At 44.0% G+C, this 26,439-nt stretch overlaps 1 protein-coding gene across 2 annotated transcripts in view; it reads right to left on the bottom strand.

Annotated features, from left to right (window-relative positions):
• The window catches only part of slc1a1 (solute carrier family 1 member 1), a 53,997-nt gene that overhangs the window by 7,402 nt on the left and 20,156 nt on the right, over positions 1–26,439 (bottom strand). Inside the window, exons 2-10 of one of the 2 annotated variants that reach the window (XM_061710039.1) lie at positions 25,257–25,397; positions 20,860–20,952; positions 20,647–20,761; positions 19,562–19,604; positions 19,329–19,433; positions 12,746–12,930; positions 6,320–6,427; positions 4,057–4,179; positions 3,775–3,969 (exon numbers count right to left, since the gene is read on the bottom strand). In XM_061710039.1, the coding sequence (XP_061566023.1) occupies positions 3,775–3,969; positions 4,057–4,179; positions 6,320–6,427; positions 12,746–12,930; positions 19,329–19,433; positions 19,562–19,604; positions 20,647–20,761; positions 20,860–20,952; positions 25,257–25,397 (1,108 nt within the window). Of the gene's footprint in view, positions 1–3,774; positions 4,180–6,319; positions 6,428–12,745; positions 12,931–19,328; positions 19,434–19,561; positions 19,605–20,646; positions 20,762–20,859; positions 20,953–25,256; positions 25,398–26,439 lie in introns of both variants that reach the window. The other variant, XM_061710038.1, reaches the window with a different exon arrangement.

The raw sequence follows: 26,439 nt of genomic DNA, 5'->3' as shown, positions 1-26,439 counted from the left end.
CTCAAGCTGGACATAAATACGGCATACAATTTGCACAAATCCTCATCAGCAGGTGATTTTTGTGTCAGTTAGGCAACACTTTAGCATTCCCCACACTCATTTAGTCTTTCAGACAAACTTTCTACTGCCGTTAAACTTTTACCGTTAAAGTCCGAAGCGCCGGATGTTTACAAGGTCTCGGTGAGACGCCTTCAAAATAAAAGCACTAAATATCACAAATAAAATAAGAGCCTGGCTTTAAATAACGTTAATAAGAAAACAAACATAAAAACAAAATGAAGTTTATTATTTATAGAAATACTCATATTAAAGGTAATTTACAATTTCCATTATTAGGGCCCGAGCACCTTCAGTGCGAAGGCCCTATTGTATCTGTAGGAATTTTTTTTTTCTTTTTTCTTTTTTCTTTCGTTCTTCTGACGAAAGGAGGGCCTTTTTGCCCCCCTAAACGTGCCCAAAAAGTCACCAAATTTTGCACCCAAGTCAGGCCTGGCGAAAAATTTGATATTTAATGGTTTGCATTAATGGGCATGGCAAAATGGCTCAACAGCGCCCCCTTGAAAACTTTGTGCCTCAAGCCCCACGATACGGTTTGACGTACATGCACGAAAATCGGTACACACCTGTATCATGTGGCAACTTAAAGAAAAGTCTCTTGGGGTCATGCCCGAAACCGAACAGGAAGTCGGCCATTTTGAATTACTTGTGTCATTTTGGCGAAATTTATGCCATTCATTCGAAAGTTAATTCAGCCCGAACCGCAACGTTCCCCCAAGTGTGTTATACATCAAAATGTGCGTCTCCATCCTGCGACAACACGCATTACTTTTCTCTTTCAAAAGCTTTACCGTGGCGGCGCTAGACGCCAAAAAGCGTGCCCACCCTTCATCTGATTGGTTCGACAGAAAAAACTTTGTGCCTCAAGCCCCATAATACGGTTTGACGTACATGAACGAAAATCGGTACACACCTGTATCATGTCGCAACTAAAAGAAAAGTCTCTTGGCGCCATGGCCGAAACCTAACAGGAAGTCGGCCATTTTGAACATTCTGAATTAATCGCGTAATTTTGGAGCAATATATGCCATTCCTTCGAGAATCAATTCAGCCCGAACCGTATCGTGAACCCAGATGTGTTATACATCAAAATGTGCGTCTCCATCCTGCGACTACACGCATTACTTTTCTCTTTCAAAAGTGTTACCGTGGCGACGCTAGACGCCAACAAGCGCACCCCCCCTTCATCTGATTGGTCCATATTTGATAGTTCCCCAAAAGGCACCAAATTTGGCATGCAAGCCAGGCCTGGCGATAAATTTGATATTTCATGGTTTGCATTAATGGGCGTGGCCTAACGGCTAAACAGCGCCCCCTAGAATACTTTTCTCTGCCATAACTTTTGAATGGTTTGACATAGGAAGTTGTGGGTGGTGTCATGGGACTCTGTAATGAGTTCTTAAGCGTCGTTGGCCTTAATTAGCCACGCCCCTTCTTCTGATTGGTTGTCCCGATTTTCTCCTATAACTTTGGAATGGTTTGACATAAAGAGTCGTGGATGGTGTCATCAGATTCTGTATGTAGTCCTTGACCTTCATTGGCCTGAATTAGCCCCGCCCCTTCTTCTGATTGGTTGTCCCGCTTTTCTGCTATAACTTTTGAATGGTTTGACATAGGAAGTTGTGGGTGGTGTCATGGGACTCTGTAATGAGTCCTTAAGCTTCGTTGGCCTGAATTAGCCCCGCCCCTTCTTCTGATTGGTTGTCCCGATTTTCTGCAATAACTTTTGAATGGTTTGACATAGGAAGTCGTGGATGGTGTCTTTTCTAATATGCTTATGGGGGGCGGTGGCCGTGAGTGCGAGGGCCCGTTCATCGCTGCTTGCAGCTTTAATTTCATTTTATTTTGATATTGTAGCTGCTTGCTGAGGAAAGCATAGTTGCAAGTATCTGTAAATCCTGTGTGATGGAGGATATCTGCAGGTGGCGATTTTGTCCATTGTAATCATACAGACAGTACCCTATCAGTGTAAATCCTGTATAAGCTACAGGTGTTTCCAACAAATAGCAGTCCGTAATTCAAAACCCAGTTTGTTTGCATGTTTTTGTGTCTTTTCGGGGGGGGGGGGGGGGGCACCAAGAATTTCTGCCCAGGGGCCCCTGCCCTCTTAATCCGGACCTGGTCGCCGCGTAACCTACGCCGTAGGCTCTGCGTTGGTGTAACGCGGAACCATAAATCAGCCTTCATTCTGACGAGGTTTGAAAAAGACAATGGGCTAACGAGTGATTATGTACATTCACTGAGTGAATATTATGAAAGTAAAATATGTATTTCTCACTAGAAATGTAATCAAAACAAATTTTTATGTAGAAAATAACTCAAAATATAGATTTTATTCACTAAAAAAATAAGAAATGTCCGCCATGTTTTTTTTTTTTATTCAGTCCGCAAATGACGACAAAAAGCAATCTGGGAATTTTTTCTGGCCCTAGTTCAGCTAGGGTGCATCTGAAATCCCTAGCTGTGAAGGGCTAGATTCATACACACTACCCCTCGTTTTCAGCACTCCCCCTAGATGAAAAGAGGAATTGGGACAACACTACCCTCACGAGAATGCGCAAAATTTAGGAGTAGGGCTGAAAAGTAGGGGTAGTGGGAGTATTGGGACAGGGTCTAAGTCTGTAAGTAACAGGCAGGGTGTCCATGGGGACAACTGTTGATTGCCAAAATAAATAAATAAATAAAACATGAATGTACACAATACGTTTTCCAAAAAGCATCTTGGTGATCCACAAATGATCGTTAAAGGTCCTCAAATCAGCGGCTCAACAGGAAAGTATGGGGGAGGCAGCGTTGTTTTGAGCTTGTGTCCCACAGAATAGTGTTAGGAGGTGTCCACCAGCTGAGGCTTGGTAGAAGCTAATAATCTCATCTCGTAAGTAAATCCACCAAGAGTAGGGATGGGAATCAAAAACCGGTTCTTGTTGAGAACCGGTTCCCAGTGTTTCAATTCCTTGGAATCGTTTGCCTTTTTTGCAAACGATTCCCTTATCGATTCCAGTGGGCGCGAAGGCACACGTTGTGTAGTTACGCAACGTGTGCATTCGCGCCCAACAGGAAAACATGGGGACAAATAAACGCTCGAAAGTTTGGTTACATTTTACCCAAAAAGGATGACAACAGGGCAACTTGCAATACTTGCAATGTGGACAATTCAACAAAAGGAGGAAACTGTTAGGGCTCGGCCAGCTGGGCTTTCCTCCGCAACCCGGTCGCGCTGGGAGCGCGGAGTCGGCCGGCGTGTGGCCAGAAGAGCTGCACGCTCGGTGATGAGGACGAGCCGGGCGCGCTCCAGTGGACTACTAGTCTACTGCTAGCTTGGGACCCCCTGGCACCATCGAGGAGCCCAAGGCTGGGGGCCTCTTAAGACCTCACTTGTATTTTTTTGTTCAAAGATATAAAACAAAGTTGATGCTAATCGACCCGTTTGTTCTCCTTTTTTCCAAATGAGAATCGATAAGAGAATCGATAAAGAATCAAATATTTAAATTGAATCGAAAATGGAATCGGAATTGGAAAAATCTTCAATTCCCATCTCTAACCAAGAGAGTGCCTTCAGAACAATAAAATCCAACGCTTTGAAGATACTATACCTTGACCCCATAGAGATGCACCCTTCAAACCAAAAACAGAGCACGTCACCATCACCGTGACATGACGGTCTGCGTTACGCTGCCATCTAATCCTCCCTGTTCTCCCAGAATGACGGCGACGTACCTGATGGTGACAATCTGACCCACGTCCAGAGCATAGTCATTCAGCTGAGCGATGAAGATGGCGGCCACGGCCTCGTAGAGGGCGGTGCCATCCATGTTAATGGTGGCGCCCACCGGGAGCACAAAGCGGGTGATCCTCTTGTCAATGCGATTGTTCTCCTCGGCACAGCGGAAGGTGACGGGCAGTGTGGCGGAGCTGAGGGACGTAAAGAGAGCTTGAAACCCGACGGCCGAACATGCAGAGATAAAACCCAACCAACGTAAAAACAACGGCGTTGCTGACCTGGAGGAAATCATGAGCGCCGTCACCAGAGCCTGAGCCATTCCCAGCGTGAATGTGTACGGATTTTTCCTCACAATGATGAAGAAGATGAGTGGGAGACAGATGGTAGCGTGGATCGCTAAACTGAGGAGCAACACAGACGGCTGTATGAGCACAATCACTGACCAGCGAGATCTGGCACAATATATAAAACATTTGGTCTGGACTGCTGGCAGGTCAGTCCCTCCTCTTCCTCAGTCCTGTCTCTGTAATGTGTCCAGGATGGGGTTTTACATTATCTCACTGGAAAAGGACAAGTTGTGGTCTTGAAGGCAGCATACGTTGCTGTTAAGTCTTAGTGTACCATTCTGCACCATCACAGAAGTGGAAATGAGCTATGGACAGAGGTGCAACCCTAGACCATCACAGAACCTGTGACAACGGTCTGGATGGTCATTTTCCTCTTTGGTCCTGAGGTCACAGCATCTATTTCTACCAAATAAAGATCCAGGATGCTGATTTGTTTGGCCTTAACACACATTTCCACTCAGTGAAGGTCCATCTCAGAAGCCCCTGAGCTCCGGAGCTTCTGGGATAGGCTGTTTTAGTGTGATTGTAGCGGTGTATTGTAGTCCTTGGCAAAGGTTTCCCATGGCGATGTCTTGTCCATGTAATGTAATGATGAATGACGGCCATTGATCCAGTGTGAACTGAGGGATCAGACATCGGGGAGGTCCAGTCTAGGCTCGATTCTAATTCCTCCAGGTTGTTTTGACGATATAATTGACCATACACAGAGAAATATGCAAACCCCTTCCAATCCTTCTTTTACGAACTGTGACTACGTTTCCATGCATCAATAACCCTTTTCTAACCGGAATATTAGCAATAACCCGGTTGCACACGGACATGTAAACACCAATAACCCCTTTGAATAACAAGAATTTGCTCATATTCCGGTTTTTAAAAACTTGAATATGACTCCTGGGTTACTCCTTTTCTAACCCGATTTCCCCATCAAAAGGAACAGGAATTTGTTTTCTGCGCATGTTCTTTTCACAAGGAATCTTGGTCTTTTGAGTCCAGGAAGTTCTTATAAACACGGAGAAACACAAGACCAGGAGGAGACTAACTAGAACTACAGGGACAAGAAACAAAACAACTTCTACTGGGCTGTTGATTATCCACCGTGCTGCTGTTATTGTTGTTGTTTTGGATTTGGATACAGGAAGAAGAAGCGGAAATGACAGGAATTGCGTCATGATGTTCTCCGTGCGTTGCTGGTTTGATCCAGATATCCCAAATGATTAATTACCATGTAAACAGGGATAACCCTGTTTGCTCACGCATGGAAACAGATTATTCCCAATGTTTCAGTAACCGGAATATTGACCTTAACCCGAATTTTGACTGCATGTAAACGTGGTCATTGCTTTTAAATGTTTCTACGATTTTCTCACACATTTGTTTACAAGTAGAGATCTTCTAACCATCGCCGCATTCTCACGGTCAGTCCTGTTTGTCTCTGGAGTGGCTTTATTCAGCTGTTATCTGCTGTGAATGTCTCAACGTTTTCATGCTGTCCAGGTATCTTCTAACTTGCATTAGTTTTGATGCAAAGTGATTTACTGCATGTTGGGTTTTAGTGCTTCATGTAACAATCCGCACATTGAAAGTGCTTTTCTTCTAGACTGTACTGTAAGTAAAGAATTGAGATCGTACTATAGGATATGCAGCAACATCAGACTGCAAAAAACTGAGACTGTACTTCCGTCCCTTCTTTCTGCTGTTTTTGAAAACCACCTTAAGAAGATATACTGTGCAAGGTTGTAACGACTGCCTGAAGCCGATTAAAAGCTGCCACAACAGCTACTGTGACGTTTGTGATCAGATTTAATGGCCAAGGCCTGCTTAGACATAAAAAGGTTTGAAAATAAAGGAAAAAAACATACATTTACAGAGGTTTCTCTTAACTTTGTCATCAAAGTTTTGTTGTTTTTTTTCCTAACTGCAGGCTGAACTAGTCACACAAACCGTTTGAAACCTTGGACTCACACTCTGACCAAACCGTAGGGGATTTACTGTGCAGTCCTCAGCGGTGTCGCTTAGATTTAGAGGCATGAGAAACGCTTTCATTACTGCAACTGCAGGTTGAGCACTTTTAAATGTCCTTGGCCCTTATCAGCGCCCACCCAGAGCTCATCTTTTACTGTATCACTGGAGGTAAAATCAGCCCAAATGTCATCCATAAATCCCAGTGTCTGGAACCGGCGGACACACTTACCCACTCAGCACAGTCACCATATAAAGACCCATCTTCTTGAAGATCTCCCAGTCTTCCACCTCGATGATCTTGGCAGCAATAAGGAACAAGATCCCGACAGGCATGTAGCTGAAGAAGCACATAAAGTGGAGCTGATTGCTGCTGAAGTGATGAGTCAATTGTAAATACACCATTTTAATAGTGAAATGTGACAGCTTTGTGCATGTGGCCTTCAAATTCTATCGACATGCGTCTCTGTAAGGTTGTGAGTGAATATGAAACTATTAAAAGTGGAACTGCTCGCCAGTCTGGCAAGCTAATGGACAGAAACAAAGTTGTGAGGGTGGTAAAATATTTGCCTCTGAGAAATTCAGAAAGGTCATGAGTGTCAGGTGAGGGAGTTTTAGGACAACCAATCTACAGTTCTGCCAGACTGCACGTGTTAAAATCCATTTTGTTTCAGTTTTTGTTTCATTTTGTTCCGCGGCTTCAACGTGGAGTAAGGAAATAAAACAAGCCTCGGAGTCATCATCGGAAACATCGCAAGATTACCCAATACTAGGCACAACGGAAGACACGGAGTGGATCGCAGTATATTACGGAGGTTTCAGGGATTTCCAACCCATGCTCTGTCTCCTACCACCATGGAGCTGCTAAACACACAATCCCTCACTAATAAATCCCTCCTTATATACGACCATATGCCCCCCTGGCTATAACTACAAGGATAAGGCCCGCAGCTCTGGTCCTGGTGGTGGACTAGCCCTCATGCAACGGGCTGAATTAACTAACTAACTAACTAACTCACTAACTCACTAACTAACTAACAAACTGTCTCCTTTGCCAATGTTTGATCTTTCCTCTATGGAATCCCTGGCCTTCAAGTGCAAATCTCTATACTCCATGACAGTGCTTCTCATATACCGTCCTCCAAAACCAAACCCCTCTTTTCTACCTGAGATTAGTGATCTCCTTACCTCTCTCTGTACCATGTTAACTAACATTGTCATTGTCATTGTTGGTAATTTAAATATCCATGTCGACAACCCCTCCTGTCAGTTTACAGCAGATTTCCTGAGTGTGCTTGAGTGCCTTGGGCTGCAGCAGCATGTTGAGGTTCCTACTCACACTAGAGGACACACTCTGGATCTGGTTTTCACTGACTCTGCTTCCATCGGTAACCTACAGGTCTATGATCTTGGTGCGTCCGACCACAAAGTGGTCTCAATGGCCTCAAACTTTATGCTGCCTACTATTAGACCTAAGCGTCAAATGTCTTTCCGGAACTGGAAAAGCATTGACTCAGCCACTATGACCATGGATCTCCAGCTCATCACCTGCCCAGCCTCTGCATCAATGGATGAATTAATGGAACTCTACAATACATCCCTGAGCAGTGTTTTTGATCTCAATGCCCCCATCAAGTCATGTGAGGTCAATTTCTCACGCTCTGCTCCCTGGTTCACACATGAGCTAAGGACAATAAAAACAGCTGGCCATGCCCTGGAGCGACGCTGCTGACACTCTGGGCTCACTGTCCGTAAGCTGGCCTACCGTGAGCATCAAAGGGCCTACTCCAACTCCCTTAAAGATGCTTGCTCACAATTCTATTCCGGGTTAATAAAAACCTGGCAACTCCAAACAATTCTTTTCGACCATAAGCCATCTCCTGAAGCCAAAACCATCCTCTACAACTGAAGCTACAGAGGAGCAATGCAAAAGCTTCTCTGACACCAACACCTTATCTACGAGTGTGCTGGCTCCTTTACATCTCACTGAAGTTCAGGAGAGCAATGTTGAGGAAATCCTCAAAAAATTGAATCCTGTACCTGTACCCTGGAAGTCACATATCCCCACTCTCAGTCATCTCATCACCAAGGTTGTTAACTTTTCCCTTCAATCTGGCTATGTCCCACCTAGTCTCAAGGTTGCTGTCATCCGTCCCCTTCTCAAGAAACCCACCCTGGACCCAGAGGTTCCAGCCAATTACAGGCCTATCTACAACCTTGCTTTCCTGTCCAAGGTGTTAGAGAAGGTAGTCTCCTCTCAACTTCAGAACCACCTCAAACACAAAAACTTGTTTGAAAAGTTTCAGTCAGGTTTTCGTTCAGCCCACAGTACTGAAACGGCTTTGCTCAGGGTTACGAATGACCTGCTGATGACAGCCGATGCCGGATCACCTTCACTCCTCATCCTTCTGGATGTGACTGCTGCGTTTGACTCAGTGGATCACTCTCCTCCTAGAGCGCCTCTACATCACTGTCGGACTATCAGACTCTGCACTCAAGCGGTTTCAGTCCTACCTTTCTGGCAGAACTGAATATGTCTCACTGGGAAGATGCAAGTCCAGACTGCTCCCTGTCTCCTGTGGTGTTCTGCAAGGGTCGGTCCTCAGCCCCACCCTCTTCATTATTTACATGCCTCGGTCGTGTCATCAGCAGACATAAGATGTCCTTCCACTGTTATGCTGACGACACGCAGCTTTACATAAAAACTGCCCCAAGCCCCTCTGCAGCCATTTCATGTCTCTCCGCCTGTCTTGGGGAGATAAAGACATGGATGAGCAACAACTTTTTCCAGCTAAACAGTAGCAAAACCAAAACCCTACTTGTTGGCACTCCACACCAGGTTCAGTCATCCTCCATAACTCACCTCACCTTCGATGGTCAGGTCATACCCCTCTCCTCCACAGTCACTAATCTGGGAGTTAGGTTTGATCCTCATCTGACCTTTAATGACCATATAAAACACCTGTGCAAAACCTCCTTTTATCATCTCAAAAACATCTCCAAACTCCGCCCCACTTCAACTCTGTCAGATGAAGAGAAGCTTGTCCACGCATTCATCTCCTCACCGCACATAACACCCGTTCTCCACTCACTCCACTGGCTCCCTGTCTCAACCCAGATTGAATACAAAGGCCTACTCCTCACCCATAAATGCAAAATGGACATGCACCTCCGTACCTACAAGAACTCATTACTCCCCAAACATCTACCCGCACCCTCAGATATACAAACTGCCTTCTCCCCTGGGTTTCCAACACCAAGCTCCGCACCATGGGCGACCAGGCCTTCTGCTCTTCAGCGCCCCGATTATGGAACAGTCTCCCTGACCATCTAAGGGCGGCACAGACACTGGACTCTTTTAAGACTGCCCTAAAAATCTTTTTATTCAGGAAGGTGTGTTTGAGTTGAGTTTTATGACTTATTAATGTTAGTTTTAACTATGTACTGACTCTGTGGCACTCTGGGATTCTTGGATGAAGAGTCCCTTACAAATAGAATGCATCATCATCATCTGTTTTACCACTTTATCTATTAGAACGGATCTGTCTCACTGTATTCCCTCCAGAACCTCCTGGGTCAAACTACCACCAGCATCGGAGGAGTCTGATGGCTTTAGGCCTGGTTTCAGGAGACGCAGCTCTTCTCTGGACTCAGGTCTACTTGAAGCCCAGTTGATCTTGGCTTTCGTCTTTCCTGAGATACTGTTAAATCATGAGTCTCCCTGCATTCTGGTTCTGTGTCTTCACCCAGACGCCATCACATCCCCAACCTGACAGAAGTAGCTATATTAAATCATTAAAAGGTTTTGATATTGAATAAATTGGGGCGGCAGTAGCTCAGGTGGCAGAGCGGGTTTTCCAATGATCGGAAGGTTGGCGGTTCGAATCCCGCTCCGTCCCAGTTGCTGTCGTAGTGTCCTTGGGCAAGACACCTTACCCACCTTGCCCCGTGTGAATGTGTTTGAATGTGTATGAAAGTTGGTGGTGGTCGGAGGGGCCGTTAGGCGCGATATGGCAGCCACGCTTCCGTCAGTCTCCCCAGGGCAGCTGTGGCTACAAACGTAGCAGCTGTGGCTACAAACGTAGTTTACCACCACCAGTGAGGATGTGTATGAATGAATAATGATTTCTGTAAAGCGCTCTGGGTGCCTTGAAGGGCGTTATATAAATCCAAGGCATTATTAAATGTTCTACTCTTATATTTCCCAAATGGGAGTATTAGTACTGATGTAATACTTTGTTGTATTTACAATTTTAAATCAAAATCATATATTTTTTTTTTTACTTTGACTTTTATGTCTTTGCAGAAAGGATAAGCTCAAGATACACAGTTTATAGTTTTTTTGTAAACACGCATTTATTTATGCTTTCAGGCCTGCAACACGTCGTAAAGGTCTGTACATGGACATTCTAGTGCTGTAAAGAGGTAAACATGTATATATATATTTAAACCACGGTCTGTGGGAATACTCGATTCTGATTGGCTGGCAGTTGTAGGTTAAAAGTGATAACCTACGCCTAGAAAACAAGTTTGGTCAAATTGCCTGATATCTTTAATATCATTGCGCTGGATCAACTGCCAGGTGGTAACCACGGCTACCGTAATTTGTAATTTATTTTAATTTATTTGGTAAATTGAACAATTCTGAGCTGAGGACACCTCGTCGGGCATTATCCTTTACATATATAGATATATGCCATATTTTTGCTGCAGTGCCCAAAATCTTTAAACCCTTCCAACACTCTGGAGGAGTTACATTGCGTGGGGGACGGACTGAGTTTAAGCTGGACACCTGTGATCCCTCGCATGGTGCTTCATCATAACCATCATTCAACAGCTGATAAACACACATGGACAAGGGATTACTGTGGGAAACCTTCGTCGCTCTATGACGGTCTATGGCGCTCTATGATGTCTGGAGAATCTCTGGGCTTGGAAACATGGATAGGACATTGGACTGTGGAAACGTGTATTGTTGGCAGACAAACCATTATTTCAGGTTTTTTGAATTTTTATTCTTTTACCTGCATTAAATTGTTTCTATACCAACTTTTGGAATGTCTAGCAGACCTGAAAACCCAAAACAGGTGTATGCTGACGAATTAAATCAAGCTGATGAATATATGAAACATTTGGGGTTTATATTCTATTAAAACAAATAAAAGTCAAAGGTTAATGGAAAAATGCTTTTTCTTTTCATTTTTAGTTTCCATATTGTTCCTACTTTTTCTTTTTTCAGCCAAGGCTTGCATACTGATTAAAGGGTTCATCTGTAAATTCTGATGGGATTCATTGATGTAATTTGTTGATTATCATTTGCAAATGTATGTAGTGCTATTACTGTCTTATTCTTGTTTAATTGTACTTTATACTCGTGTTCGGCTGGTTTGAGCTTTGTATTTTATTTTGAAATAGTTTTTTCTTGTTCGTGGTATCTGTTTTGACTTCCTGTGTTGAGGCGTCATGTCCTGATTGTCCCCACCTGTGTCTCATTAGTTCTTACGTGTTGGTATATACACATATATATATATATATATATATATATATATATATATATATATTACGTGTTGGTATATACACATATATATATATATATATATATATATATATATATATATATATATATATATATATATATATATATATATATATATATATATATATATATATATATATATATATATATGTATGTATATATGTGTCTCTGTGTCTCTGTGTCCCATTAGCTCTTACGTGTTGGCATGTATATACATATATATATATATACATATATATATATATGTATACATATATACAGCTCAGTGTCTGCTGTCTGCTCCCTTGCTAGTCTGTTTGTTGTGGTCGTGTTACTAGTTTCTGGTAATCTTGACACTGTTTCCCAGCTCTTCTGCTGAATTACTCTGTTCTGTCAGTGTTTTCAGTTGGTCTGTTGTAAATAAATTATCTATAACTCCTACAATCCTGTGTCCTGAAATTGCTTCCTCTGACTCACCATCCTGCCTGTTACTAAGTATCAAAAATACCCTATGATGAGTAGGTTATATGAATCAGTTTATTAGAAAATTAGAAAATGTTCATTAGTCAATATGAAAACATCAACTTCGTACCATAGTTGATGTTGGAACCCCCTAACTGGAAAGTACCGTATTTTCGCACCTAAAAGCCTTTAATTTTCTCAAAAACCGGCAGTGCGCCTTATAATGCAGTGCGCCTTATATATGATCATTACGGTAATTTCTGTTACTGTAGTCAGGGGGATTATGGGTAATGTAGTTGGTGCCGAAGTAATGGCGTTAAAAACATCAGGAATCGTCACAGACGTTCAAGACAACAGCAGCGACGCTGACTCGCATAATGGCGACTTTGACCCCAGCAAAGCTGGTTTTTATTTTGTTAATAAAGTTTGACATACGGTACTTTTCTTCTTGTTTTTTTTTTTTGCATTTGCTGTAGGATTTTGTAGCATTTCCTGTAGCGCAGCTCCATCAGGTAGATACGTAACTCAACCCAAGCCACTACAGTACGGTATTTTACCATATATTTAGTGTGCCTTATAATGCGGAAAATACGGTACTAAGAAAGGTTTAAAAATCCAAATGATCGACCTTCATTTGAAAACTTGTCGCTGTAAGTTCATCTTTGGTACAGCTGTACGTACCACATAATGATCTGGACAAGTTTCATCGTTGCCTCATTCAGGGCATCAAAAAACTCCAGCAGGATCCGACCCTTCTCTCCCATCTTCCCGATGACGAGGCCGAAGGCAACGCAGAACACAATAAGACCCAACACGTTGATCCCGTCCGAATACGTCCCAACAATCCTGTAGTCCTTTGTGATGTTCTGCCATGAGAGGAAACAAAGAGACAGAGTTAACAAAGACAATCGAGACCGAGCCAGGAAGCTGTTTTCATACATTTATTTATAACATAGATAACATTTGGCAAATTTCTCAGAAAAAAGAAGCTGATTTGTGCTTGGACCGTTTGTGTCCAGTTGAGCTATCCGAGTTAACGAGAAACCATCAACTTGTGTTTCAGACCCTGTTCCAACCAGATTGTTCGAGGAGGCTTTTCCTTTAATAATTATAGTTTATAGTTTTATTCTGCTCCTTCCTGGGGGGGAAGGAGCCGGAGCTTGTGCGTGAGGTTGAGAGATACCGGCTAGAGATAGTCGGGCTCACCTCCACACATAGCTTGGGCTCTGGAACCCAGCTCCTTGAAAGGGGCTGGACCCTCCACTACTCTGGAGTTGCCTAGGGTGAGAGGCGGCGGGCTGGTGTGGGCTTGGTTATAGCCCCCCAGCTCAGCCGCCATGTGTTGGAGTTCACCCCGGTGAACGAGAGGGTCGCTTCCCTGCGCCTTCGGGTCGGGGAAAGGTCTCTCACTGTTGTTTGTGCCTACGGGCCGAACAGCAGTGCGGAGTACCCGGCCTTCTTGGAGTCCCTGGGAGGGGTACTTGATAGTGCTCCAACTGGGGACTCCATTGTTCTACTGGGGGACTTCAACGCTCACGTGGGCAATGACAGTGATACCTGGAGAGGCGTGATTGGGAGGAACGGCCTCCCCGATCTGAACCCGAGTGGTGTTTTGTTGTTGGACTTCTGTGCTAGTCACAGTTTGTCCATAACAAACACCATGTTCAAGCATAAGGGTGTCCATCAGTGCACGTGGCACCAGGACACCCTAGGCCGGAGGTCAATGATCGACTTTGTTGTCGTTTCATCTGACCTTCGGCCGCATGTCTAGGACACTCGGGTGAAGAGAGGGGCTGAGCTGTCAACTGATCACCACCTGGTGGTGAGTTGGATGCGCTGGCGGAGGAGGAGGTTGGACAGACCGGGCAGACCCAAACGGATTGTGAGGGTCTGTTGGGAACGTCTGGCCGAGCCCTCTGTCAGGGACATCTTCAACTCCCACCTCTGGGAGAGCATCTCTCGGATCCCGGGGGAGGCGGGGGACATTGAGTCCGAGTGGACCATGTTCTCTGCCTCCATTGTTGGCGCGGCGGCTCGGGGTTGTGGTCGCAAGGTCTCCGGTGCCTGTCGTGGCGGCAATCCTAGAACCCGGTGTTGGACACCGGAAGTACAGGATGCCGTCAGACTGAACAAGGAGTCCTACCGGGCTATGTTGGCCTGTGGGACTCTGACGCAGTAGATGGGTACCGGCAGGCCAAGCGAGCCGCGGCTCGGGCAGTCCTGGAGGCAAAAACTCAGGTCTGGGAGGAGTTCGGGGAGGCCATGGAGGAAGACTTTCGGTCGGCCTCGAGGAAATTCTGGAGGACCGTTTGGCGCCTCAGAAGGGGGAAGCAGTACTCTGTCGGCACCATTTACGGTGTGGGTGGGGAGCTGTTGACCTTGACTGGGGACATCGTCGGACGGTGGAAGGAATACTTCGAGGATCTCCTCAACCCGACTGACATGCCTTCCACTGAGGAAGCAGAGAGTGGGGACTCTGGGGCGTGCTCATCCATCACCCAAGCCGAGGTCACTGAGGTAGTTCGTAAGCTCCTCAGTGGCAGGGCACCGGGGGTGGAGGAGATTCGCCCTGAGTACCTCAAGTCTCTGGATGTCGTAGGGCTGTCTTGGTTGACACGCCTCTGCGACATCGCATGGAGGAAGGGGACAGTACCACTGGAGTGGCAAACCGGGGTGGTGGTCCCTCTGTTTAAAAAGGGGGAACGGAGAGTGTGTTCCAACTATAGGGGGATCACACTTCTCAGCCTCCCCGGGAAAGTCTACGCCAGGGTACTGGAGAAGAGAATACGGCCGATAGTTGAACCTCGGATTCAGGAGGAACAATGCAGTTTTCGTCCCGGTCGTGGAACACTGGACCAGCTCTATACCCTCCGCAGGGTGCTCGAGGGTTCATGGGAATTTGCCCAAACAGTCTACATGGGTTTTGTGGATCTGGAGAAGGCATTTGACCGTGTCCCTTGTGCCATTCTGTGGGGGGTGAGTGAGTATGGAGTCCGGGGCCCTCTATTAAGGGCTGTCCGGTCTCTGTATGATCGGAGCAGGAGTCTGGTTCGCATTGTCGGCAGTAAGTCAGACTTGTTCCCAGTGCATGTTGGACTCCGGCAGGGCTGCCCTTTGTCACCGGTCCTGTTCATCATTTTTATGGACAGGATTTCTAGGCGCAGCCAGGGGCCGGAGGGGTTCCGGTTTGGGAACCTCAGGATTTCATCTCTGCTTTTTGCAGATGATGTTGTCCTGTTGGCTTCATCAGACCGGGACCTTCAGCATGTGCTGGGGCGGTTTGCGGCCGAGTGCGACGCGGCAGGGATGAGAATCAGCACCTCCAAAACCGAGGCCATGGTTCTCCATCGGAAAAGGGTGGCGTGCCTTATCCGGGTGGGTGGAGAAGTCCTGCCTCAGGTGGAGGAGTTCAAGTATCTCGGGATCTTGTTCACGAGTGAGGGAACGATGGAGCGGGAGATTGACAGACGGATCGGCGCAGGGTCCGCAGTTATGCGGTCGATGTACCAGTCCGTCGTGGTGAAGAGGGAGCTGAGTCGAAAGGCGAAGCTCTCGATTTACCGGTCAATCTACGCACCTACCCTCACCTATGGTCACGAACTTTGGGTAATGACCGAAAGGACAAGATTGCGGATACAAGCGGCCGAGATGAGTTTCCTCCGCAGGGTGGCTGGACGCTCCGTTAGAGATAGGGTGAGGAGTTCGGTCACCCGGGAGGAGCTCGGAGTCGAGCCGCTGCTCCTTCACATTGAGAGGAGTCAGCTGAGGTGGCTTGGGCATCTGTACCGGATGCCTCCTGGACGCCTCCCTAGGGAGGTGTTCCAGGCATGTCCCACCGGAAGGAGACCCCGGGGAAGACCCAGGACAGCCTGGAGAGACTATGTCTCTCGGCTGGCCTGGGAACGCCTCGGACTCCCCTCGGAGGAGCTGGAGGAAGTGTCTGGGGTGAGGGAAGTCTGGGCATCCCTGCTGAGGTTGCTGCCCCCGCGACCCGGGAACGGATAAAGCGGCGGACGATGGATGGATGGATGGAGTTTTATTTGGATCCCCATTAGCTACAGCAAAACTGCAGCTATTCTTCCTGGAGTCCTACACATAATACACAGAACATTACAACAAAAATTAAAACCAAACCTAAAGAGGTAGCATATAAAAAAAGAAAGGAAAACAGAAAATAAAGAAAAAATAAAAAATAATTCCATTTAACATTTAGATATAAATAAAAACAATACATATTCATACATTTTATTATATCAACAAATTAAAACAATGTATAGTTATCATAGTTTGCACCAATAACCATTTCTAATAAATATTTATTTATTTATTTATATATATATATATATATATATATATATATATATATATATATATATATATATATATATATATATATATATACATGCATACATACACATACATACATATATCTACACATATCTACATATACATATATATATATATATATATATATATATATATATATATATATATATATATATTATATATATCTATTCTGGAGATGTTTTTTTACTAACAATTTGAATTATTTTATGTTAATAGTTTGCTTAAAGTGTTTGGGAAGTGGGTTCCAGGCAGACGTAGCTCTGTACATCACCGTTCTTTTACCATAGTTTCTTTATTTTTGGCAGTGAAAAGTTCCCTCTGAGAGCACGTCTAGTGCTGTAGCTATGATCTTCTGAACTGTAACATCATTTTTTGTATAGAACTTGCGGGGTTTTTCATATGGATACATTTCTTACAAAAATTAATAAACAATGAAGTAATCTTTGTCTTACCATTAACCAGCTGGGATTTCTATGCATTTTAAATACATTTGTTCTGAAATCACAACCCAGGACCAAGCGAGCTGCTCTATTTTGATCTTTTCTTCGTTTATCACGTCTGCTGTGGCGTTTGACCAGACCTCCATATCTGATTTAAACAGTCACTTGCTGTCTACTGGCTATGTGCCACAGAGTTTTAAGGTTTCTGTAATCAAACCTTTTACTTAAGAAACATATTCTTGATCCGAGACTGTTAGCTAATTATAGATTTACATCTAATCTGCTCTTTATGTCCATCATAGAGAGCATCATGGCCCAGAAACTGCTGTTGCCAAAGTCAATGATCTCCTCTCGTCCTCTGACAGGACTCATGTCAAGAGTGTTGAAGTGTATTGTTGAGACGATGTTTGTCATGACGTTGTGCTATATAATAAAGCTGAAGTGAATTTAATTGTTATGACATTATCTGTTTCTACTTGCCCCTCCATCAGATTTGCAATCACAGGACCTCAGCCCACTGAAAACTTACAAATCACTGGTGGATTATCTGTCGCATTTAGATCAAACCTGGTGTCCACATCTGGAAACTAGGGCTGTCAGTTTAGTGCGTTAATTAGATTAATTATTAACACGTTATGAAAATTAACGCAATTAATTATGAGTGGCAAAATGCGCGAGCATTTTAAATGTGTCCCATTGAGGGAGCCGTAGTTCACTTGGCAGTAACAGGTCACTTCCCTCCTGCTGCTAGTCAAACTAACAAAGCAGTGACAGACCTGAGACACTCAAGAACAAGAACGCTGTGATTTGTACATTTTGTAAATAATGTTCCTATCAGCGGAGCTGCTCCAGCCTGAATTATCATTTAAACACTAAACATGTCCGGATAAGTTCCACTGTAAACGTTTCAGCTACTAGTACTTGAATTGCTGCATTGAGTCAGCTTTAGTTTTAATTTTGAATTGAGAGTCTGCTTAAGTGCCTATTTGAGACTCAGCCTTATTTTATTTCTGAATTTTATTTAACTGTATTTGTATTACATTTTTGAATAATGCACCTGGCTTAATTGGTTTGCTGATGTGCTTGAGCTTTTTCTTTTGAATTTCATTTATGAAACACTTCACCAATAAAAATGTGGATTTCAAATCTTCTCTTCTTAGAGTATTCAGTTGATTAGTCATGCACTGCAATTTTGCAATGTCCTAGAATTCAAATTCTTTATTTGGGGACCTTTAGCGGATATGAGATTAAAATGTGATTAATTAGATTAACTAATTATAAATCCTGTAATTAATTAGATACATATTTTAATCATCTGACAGCACTACTGGAAACATGAATATAAAGAGATGTTTCTAAAAGCACACAAGTCTCAAACGATTTAAAACCCCTCCTGGGTTCTCCTAATAGCAACACTGAAGTGAAGTGTCCCGTAAAGCGAATGGCCTCCATCAGCAGCATTGAGGTACTGGCCTCCTGTAGATAACAACATAATGTGTACCCTGTAGCGGAGCCAGAGGGGGGTTAGGGGGCGGTCGCCACGGGGCCCACAAGCTCATAGGGCCCAATGATAGGGCCCCCCCCCCCCCCCCCCCGTTTTGTGTGATACATTCATATATAATCGTAAATTGTAGGCTATAATTACGATGAAATGTGCATTGTGCAGCCAGTGTAGGCTAATTCTTACTTTACAACTGTCCTGAACGCATCAGGGCTGTGAGCCAACGCTGATTGGCTGTAAAGCCTGATTTATGGTTCCGCGTTAAGTCGACGCAGAGCATACGCCGTAGGGATGTGCACGTACGGTGCGCCATGAAGGAGATGAGCGCTAAACTTTAAAAGAGGACTAAGCATTTACAAAGTTTTGAATGTTACCCCGTTTTCCACGTTACCTGGATTATTTTGGGTTATGGAAGAGTCAACTACCGTTAGAGAGTCAGTGTAACCTTCATAAATAATCTCTTTATCAGAATGTTGTGTAGCCTTTAACACCTGCCTATTTGAATGAGCTCTGTGTTGTTGTCAACTAGACTAGAGTCTATTCTCTGTTAAAACTCAGAAATGATGTTATAGACCGCTGTGTCTATATCTATCTAAATAGATTGTGTAATTTTAGACCAGCTTTTTTCTATTTAAGCTGAATCAAAGATGGAACTGAGTCAGTCCGTGACTATCTGAGTTTGATTGTGTGATTGACAGCTGTCAGGCCTGTGTGTGTGTGTGTGTGTGTGTGTGTGTGTGTGTGTGTGTGTGTGTGTGTGTGTGTGTGTGTGTGTGTGTGTGTGTGTGTTGTGACTTTACTCTGCTTTCTGCAGCATAGGCCTATAGGCTTGGCTGAATAAAAGTGAGAATAAATGTTGTTTGATGGGTAGGATGAGGTGTTGTCGAACGTTAAAATGACTATCATAAGGGCCCATGGAGAATGTTCCGCCCCCTCTGTACTGAGACCCGCGCTCCGACACTGTGTGTACTCTTACCTCCACTGCTGCCATGATGGTTGTTGTGAGCGGTGCAGTTGTCGTGGTGATGGTGCTGTTGACTGTATCTTTCCCCGGCTCCAATTCTTTGCGCTTAGTTTTATACTAGATAGAAATTGGGCACATTTCACAACGCCAGCATTACATCGACACATTTAGCTTCCTCACCAATGCTTGTATGTCTGCGTTAACATGCACAGACATCAGAATGATGGACATGCAAATCCTCTTACCTGCTGGAAACAAGCCTGCACCAAGTTTTCTGGAAACATATTTCTGTTGATGGGAAAAGATGAGAGCAGGGTTCAATCACTGATGATGACAAATGCCACAACCGTTCTGTGATAGATCGGTTATAGCAAATATTCTCCAAGAGGGAACCATAATGCGTAGGGGTGGGTAAAAATATCGATGCATCGCAATTATCTCCGCCCTAATTCAATATGGATTAAGCTTGGCCTCTGAATGATTCACTTACTGGCCAGTGGGGGCGCTGTGCGCAACATTTTCTTATGATTGGGGTTTTGTGGACGGTGGCTGCACGTGACCAAACAACAATAAAATGCCGACAATGGCAAGCGGAAAATCTTTCAGATCAGACATTTGGACTCATTTTGAATTCCCATTTAAAGAAGGAACACGAGAAACGGACAACAGTAGGGTTGTGTGTAAGTTGTGTAAGGAAGAACTAAAATACAACAGCAACACGACATACCTGCGGAACCACTTAAGCCGACACCATGCGGATGCAACAACCTACGGCTAAAACTGTGGACCCAACTGTTGACACAGAACTGTCATGTGTATTTTTTTTATTTTAACTTTTGAACTACAGTCCAAATGCACAAGTGAGCCATCATGGTGCTGCTGAGTTTAATTGCTCAGTTCATTTCTATGTGAAGTAACATGCCACGTGTTATAGGCATGAAAATAAAAATAATGAAAAATTGCCAACAGGTATTTGTATATTTCTATGTCTTACTGAATCGATATTGAAGCTTTTAAATCAATATCGAATTGAAATCGAATCGAAACGAAACCTAAAGAATCAAAATCGAAATCGAATCGTGAGGTTCTTAACAATACCCAACTCTAATAATGCGTAACATCTAAAGTTCTTAGCTTCACTTCCAGAAGACTGCTTGTCGGGACTTCCTGCTCCCTGCTGCTGTACACTGTAGTGCCTTTCAGAAGTAATGCTGTCTGAATGTCGTACTGAACCACACCGGCTGTCACATCACACCGGTGAGCATTTTAATTTAATCTCTAAATGACTGGGCATCAAAAACGATCATATCCTTGAAACGTGCAGAGTCACCTGATTAGGTCCAAGAGTGTGTCGACTGTAGTAACGTTGGGCGTGGTCCCAGTTCTGTCAATGTGCTCAGCTTCCTGTGAAACTCCTGGTTTGATAGTCATCACCAAAATAATTCCTGTAAAGAGCAACGTCACTCAGCACCATGGGGACAACAACAGAGAGAAACATGAACATTTAAACAAATCTCTTGTGAGAGTAAAAACGAGAACTCACCAAGGATAACGGCAATGATGGTTGTTGAGAAGTAATAAATAACGGCTCTAAGGCCAATCTTTCCTGACACCTCAGAGTCGAGCGCTGCAACGCCTGTCAACAGAAAGCATAACTGAAGACTGATGAGTTGTATAAAAATCCCGTTAATTTTTCAGGCCAAAGACTTTCCTGCCTCACTGCAGAGGCGAGGTGACGGGAATACAGACGTGGCAGGAAGCTTGACGACATCGCTGGAGCACAGGCCAGTGTTTCAAACATAAGACCTGCTACGCCGTTGTCTCGTTATGTAACATGTGGCGTGTAAATCAGAAATATACCTGCTTAAATTACAAATAAACTCAGTATTCGAGTTGAGGGGGGATGAGGGGGGATGGCATCCACCCTGAAATAAAAACGGTCCAAATCATCCCCCCTGAAATAAAAATGGTCCAAATCACCCCCCCTGAAATAAAAACGGTCCAAATCATCCCCCCTGTAAAACTGCCATCCCTCCTTTCCATCCCTTATGTCATTTCATCAATGAATGTGGTTTTACTGCTATTTCAACATTTAGAGTCATCACCAGAAAAATAACACCAGAAAAATAACTTATTTGACAATTTTCACCTGTTTCAAGTAAATTTCCACTTGAAATAAGTAGAAAAATGTGCCAGTGAGACAAGATTTATCTTCTTATTACAGCAAAAAGCAAAAAAAATCTTGTTCCACTGGCAGATTTTTCTACTTATTTTAAGTAAAAATCTACTTGAAACAGGTGAAAATTGTTGTTTTTTCCAGTGATGAGTCTTGTTTTAAGTGTAATGGGTTTTTTTTTACTAAAATGAGACATTTTAACTAGAAATAAGACAAATATTCTTGTTAAGATTTTGAGTTTTTGCAGTGATCCATTTTACTTATCCTGTGAAGGACAGAGTCATATTGATAAGTTCAGAAAAGTGTTTTTTATTGTTGTGTTTTGATGTATTTGATGTAAGCCCAGTGGATATTTAAAGCTTACAGAAGGCTGCATTTAACTGCTGCTATGTCATTCCTGCAGTATTTCTGCAGCTGTTTTGGTCACTGCTATTATTTGTAATATATTATATTATTTGTAATCAGCACAAATTATCTGTCTCCATATGATAAAATCCACCATCCCCCCTGATTGTTTTTTACAACTCGAGTACTGAATATACTGTATGACCCACACAGCACTCACACTGCAATATACCACTCATAAAAATCTGCAGTGAATGAAAAAAACACATTGTAAAGTGCTTTGCAGAAACTAAAATAGAAAAAGGGGTTGGTATCAAAGGTGCGGTTTTAAAGTGGATCAAGTGGTACCTGCCCTGGTTCAGAACGCAGCAGGTTGACTGTTAGCTGGCACCAAGAAGTGTCATCATATAACTTCAGTCTTGGCATCCCTCCGCTGGCATCGCTACGCTGGCATCCCATCCCACTCCAAATTAATTTTAAGATTTTATTCTTGACTTTTAAAGCCTTAAATGGACTGGTACCCTCTTATCTGTCACAACTCCTGCACATCCACACACCAGTAAGATCACTGCGGTCAACCAACCAGCTGCTTCTGGACGCTCCACCATAACCATTCAAACATGGAGGTGATGGAGGTGGTGGAGCTGTTGCAGTGGCCGCCCCAAAGCTGTGGAACGGCTTACCTTTTCTTATTCGCACTGCTCAGACTTTAGCTACGCTCAAGTTAATGTTCCAGTTCAGAGCAGAGGACGCACACAGGTAAGTCTGTACTGATATTTTAATTTTACTGTTTCTTAAATGCTTTTTATTATATTTTCCCGCTTTTAAATTATGATTTCTGTTTAATTGTTACCTGATTGTAAAGCACTTTGATCAACCTTGTTGTTTTTAAATGTGCTATATAAATAAATCTGACCTTGACTTCTGACCTAAAATAGGGCTAAAAGACAATAGAAGGAATGACGTCACCGACGACGACGTTACGCCCACTGAGTGTCAGAAAGACTGAGTGTCAGAAAGACTGAGTGTCAGAAAGACTGAGTGTCAGAAAGACTGAGTGACAGAAATACTGAGTGACAGAAATACTCAGTGACAGAAATACTGAGTGGCAGAAAGACTGAGTGACAGAAAGACTGAGTGACAGAAATACTGAGTGTCAGAAAGACTGAGTGACAGAAAGACTGAGTGACAGAAATACTGAGTGGCAGAAAGACTGAGTGTCAGAAAGACTGAGTGTCAGAAAGACTGAGTGTCAGAAAGACTGAGTGGCAGAAAGACTGAGTGTCAGAAAGACTGAGTGTCAGAAAGACTGAGTGTCAGAAAGACTGAGTGTCAGAAATCCTGCCTTGAAGTCGGACCAAGCGTCAAGACTTTTGTAAGCCTTCAAGCTTTGCTTCGTGTATTTCCCCGGCGTAGAAATTAAGTATATAAATATCAGGAAACTGGATTTGTGGCCAAATATTAATGTCCATGGACCACTGGTTCTTGGGGTGACTGTACCAAATATTAATGTCCATGGACCACTGGTTCTTGGTAACTGTACCAAATATTAATGTCCATGGACCACTGGTTCTTGGGGTAACTGTACCAAATATTAATGTCCATGGACCACTGGTTCTTGGTAACTGTACCAAATATTAATGTCCATGGACCACTGTGGGGAAGTGACGTCAATATAGATTGGATGTGTGGTTGGATGTGTGGTTGGATGTGTGGTTGGATGTGTGGTTTCGGGGTGGCACATGTTCTAGCCCGGGAACATGGTTGAGATTATTGCAGGAACTTTTTTTTTTCAGGCTCATTAGTTAACATGCAATTATACTCCTGGACACTAAAGGAACTCTTCAGAACCCGTCCAATATGAAGAGACTTTGCAGGGACGCCAGACTAGAAGAGTCCCAGCTGGGGATTTCTTGATGTGTTCATTTCTGGTTCAGCCAGCAACTCTAAGGTAGGCCTATATTGTGCAATCTTTAAAGGGGACCTATTATGAAAAACAGGTTTTCTCTTGCTTTAACTTATATAAAGTGGTCTCCCCTCAGCCTGCCAACTCAGAGAAGGAGGAAAGCAACTAAATTCTGCAGTGTCTGCAGCTACAACTAACTCTGCCGGCCGGAGCTTTTGCCATTTTTTCGTAGCGGTGTATGGTGTCATTCAGGCAGCCAATCAGCACAGAGCCTCATTATCATAGCCCCGCCCACTCAGAATCACTTGTTTTCTCCCTTCCTTCCTTCCTTCCTTCCTTCCTTCCTTCCTTCCTTCCTTCCTTCCTTCCTTCCTTCCTTCCTTCCTTCCTTCCTTCCTTCCTTCCTTCCTTCCTTCCTTCCTTCCTTCCTTCCTTCCTTCCTTCTTTCTTTTTTCCCTTCCTTCCTTCTTTCCTCCTGCTCTCTCCTTCCTTCTTCTCTTCCTCTTTCCTTCATTCCTTCCTTCCTTCCTTTCATCTTTTCTCCCTTCCTTCCTTCCTTCCTTCCTTCCTTCCTTCCTTCGTTCCTTCCTTCCTTCCTTCCTTCCTTCCTTCCTTCCTTCCTTCCTTCCTTCCTTCCTTCCTTCCTTCTTTCCTCCTGCTCTCTCCTTCCTTCTTCCCTTCCTCTTTTCTCCCTTCCTTCCTTCTTTCCTCCTGCTCTCTCCTTCCTTCTTCCCTTACTCTTTTCTCCCTTCCTTCCTTCTTTCCTTGTTTTCTCCCTCCTTCCTTCTTCCTTCCTCTTTTCTCCCTTCCTTCCTTCTTACCTTGTTTTCTCCCTTCCTTCCTTCGTTCCTTCCTTCCTTCCTTCCTTCTTTACTTCCAGGACTGTTTAAAATAGGTATTAGATGCCATAATAGGTCCCCTTTAACTTCTTTATCTTGAGTTTCACTGTTCGTAGCTTTTTCTTTTTTTTTAAAAATATTTTTATCCCGGTTTTTTTTTCCCATTTTTACCACCCCGTGCTCCTACCTACTGACAGTCCTGGGCATTGCCATCCTCTACCAACCCCGGGAGGGCCCTGCACTGAGCTCAGGTCTCCTCCTTAACCTGAGTAGTGAGCAGGCCGCATCTTTTCACCAGACAGGGTGGGGCTTCTCCGGCCGAACGTAGCGCGTGGAAGGATCACGTTATTCCGGCCGGATCCTCCCCACCCCATCTGGCGCCCCGGTTGGCCAGAGGGGGCATGTATAGCCCAGGACTGTGTGCATGTTTTTGTGAGGGTAGCTCACACTAGCTACCCAGGGGAACACGGGGAGAACATACAAACTCCACACAGAAAGATCCTTTCGCCAACCCCACCCATGGTGTGGGCACCGAAGTCATGGGGGAACTAACACGCACTTCAGCACCCACAGCGTCCCCCGGCGGGAATCGAACCCAGGACCTTCTTGCTGTGAGACCGCTGCACTACCAGCTGCGCCACCGTGCCCCCTTTTTCGTAGCTTTTTCAACGAACCTGTTATCATGCTTGAAATGATGAGTGGAAGGATGACGAGCTTCAGCATTCGCATTAGGATCTCTCCTGGAAAGCCAAAGTACTGCTTGTGGAGATGTGAGAGGGATGCATACTCTCTGACCAGGACGCCCAAACTTATGCCTGAAAAACAAAGTATAAATCAGATTAAAGAAGCTCACTTAGAATAGAACTCTTATTGAAGTGCTAATACTGCAACAATGCTAACAGTTTATGTGCGTCAGGAAGCTCGATAAACAATGCAACAAAGTTTAACAGATGTTTTGTGAATTGGCAGGAACATATCTAACCATCACATTATTTCAGGATTTGTTTTCCTGGTTGAGTTCAACAAGGAAGTAAGACAAACCGGCTACAACAGTGAGGCAATCTCCGTGAATGTAACAGGGAATGTAAAAGTAACAGGGATACATTAGCGTAACCAGTGGCCTATGGAGCTAGAACAGTCTCATAATTTGCAAATGCACACACCGTTTCACAAATGCACAGAACAAGATTCACAAATGCACAGAACAATTCACACGTGCGTAGGACAAGATATACACATTTATTTTTGATGCACACACAAATATAACCTGATTTACAAATGTTTTTTTGTCTGTGAGCTGCGCTGGATTTGCGTGTGACTTTTGAGACTCCCCTGACGTGACTCGATCCACAAATACGTTTTTTTTAACACGGAAGGATCTGCAACCAATCAGATGTCTTGCTTTGTTTCAGCCAATCATAAGAGCGCACCCCACGTGGGGGACGATTTACTCGTAAACCAATCAGATTAAAGGGGCGGAAACACCTGCTGTTTGAACTGCGTTCACGTCCTTCGCTTAGAAAAGTGATTCAATATTTGGAGTTGGTGGAGTAAAGATGAATAAACAAGACAGCAACACGGGATGGAGAGGAGATCACTGCTCTGCTTTTCTTGTTTCTTGTGCATTTGTGAATTTTGTCCTGTGCATTTGTGAAATGGTGTGTGCATTTGCGAATTATGAGACTGTTCTAGCCCCATATGGGCCTGGGTGACACTGGCCCACCCACATTACTCACTGGCCCTCCCACATTACTCACTGCCCTCCCAGTCAACTTTGATCAAAATACATGTTTCACATAAACATATTATAAAAACTTATATGAGAAAAGGTATAAATATAAACGTGATTTGTTTTGG

Source organism: Cololabis saira, chromosome 20, assembly GCF_033807715.1.
Source record: "Cololabis saira isolate AMF1-May2022 chromosome 20, fColSai1.1, whole genome shotgun sequence".
Classification (NCBI taxonomy): Eukaryota; Metazoa; Chordata; class Actinopteri; order Beloniformes; family Belonidae; genus Cololabis; species Cololabis saira.
The sequence above is the reverse complement of the archived record's forward strand: the minus strand, read 5'-3'. Positions and strand labels throughout refer to the sequence as shown.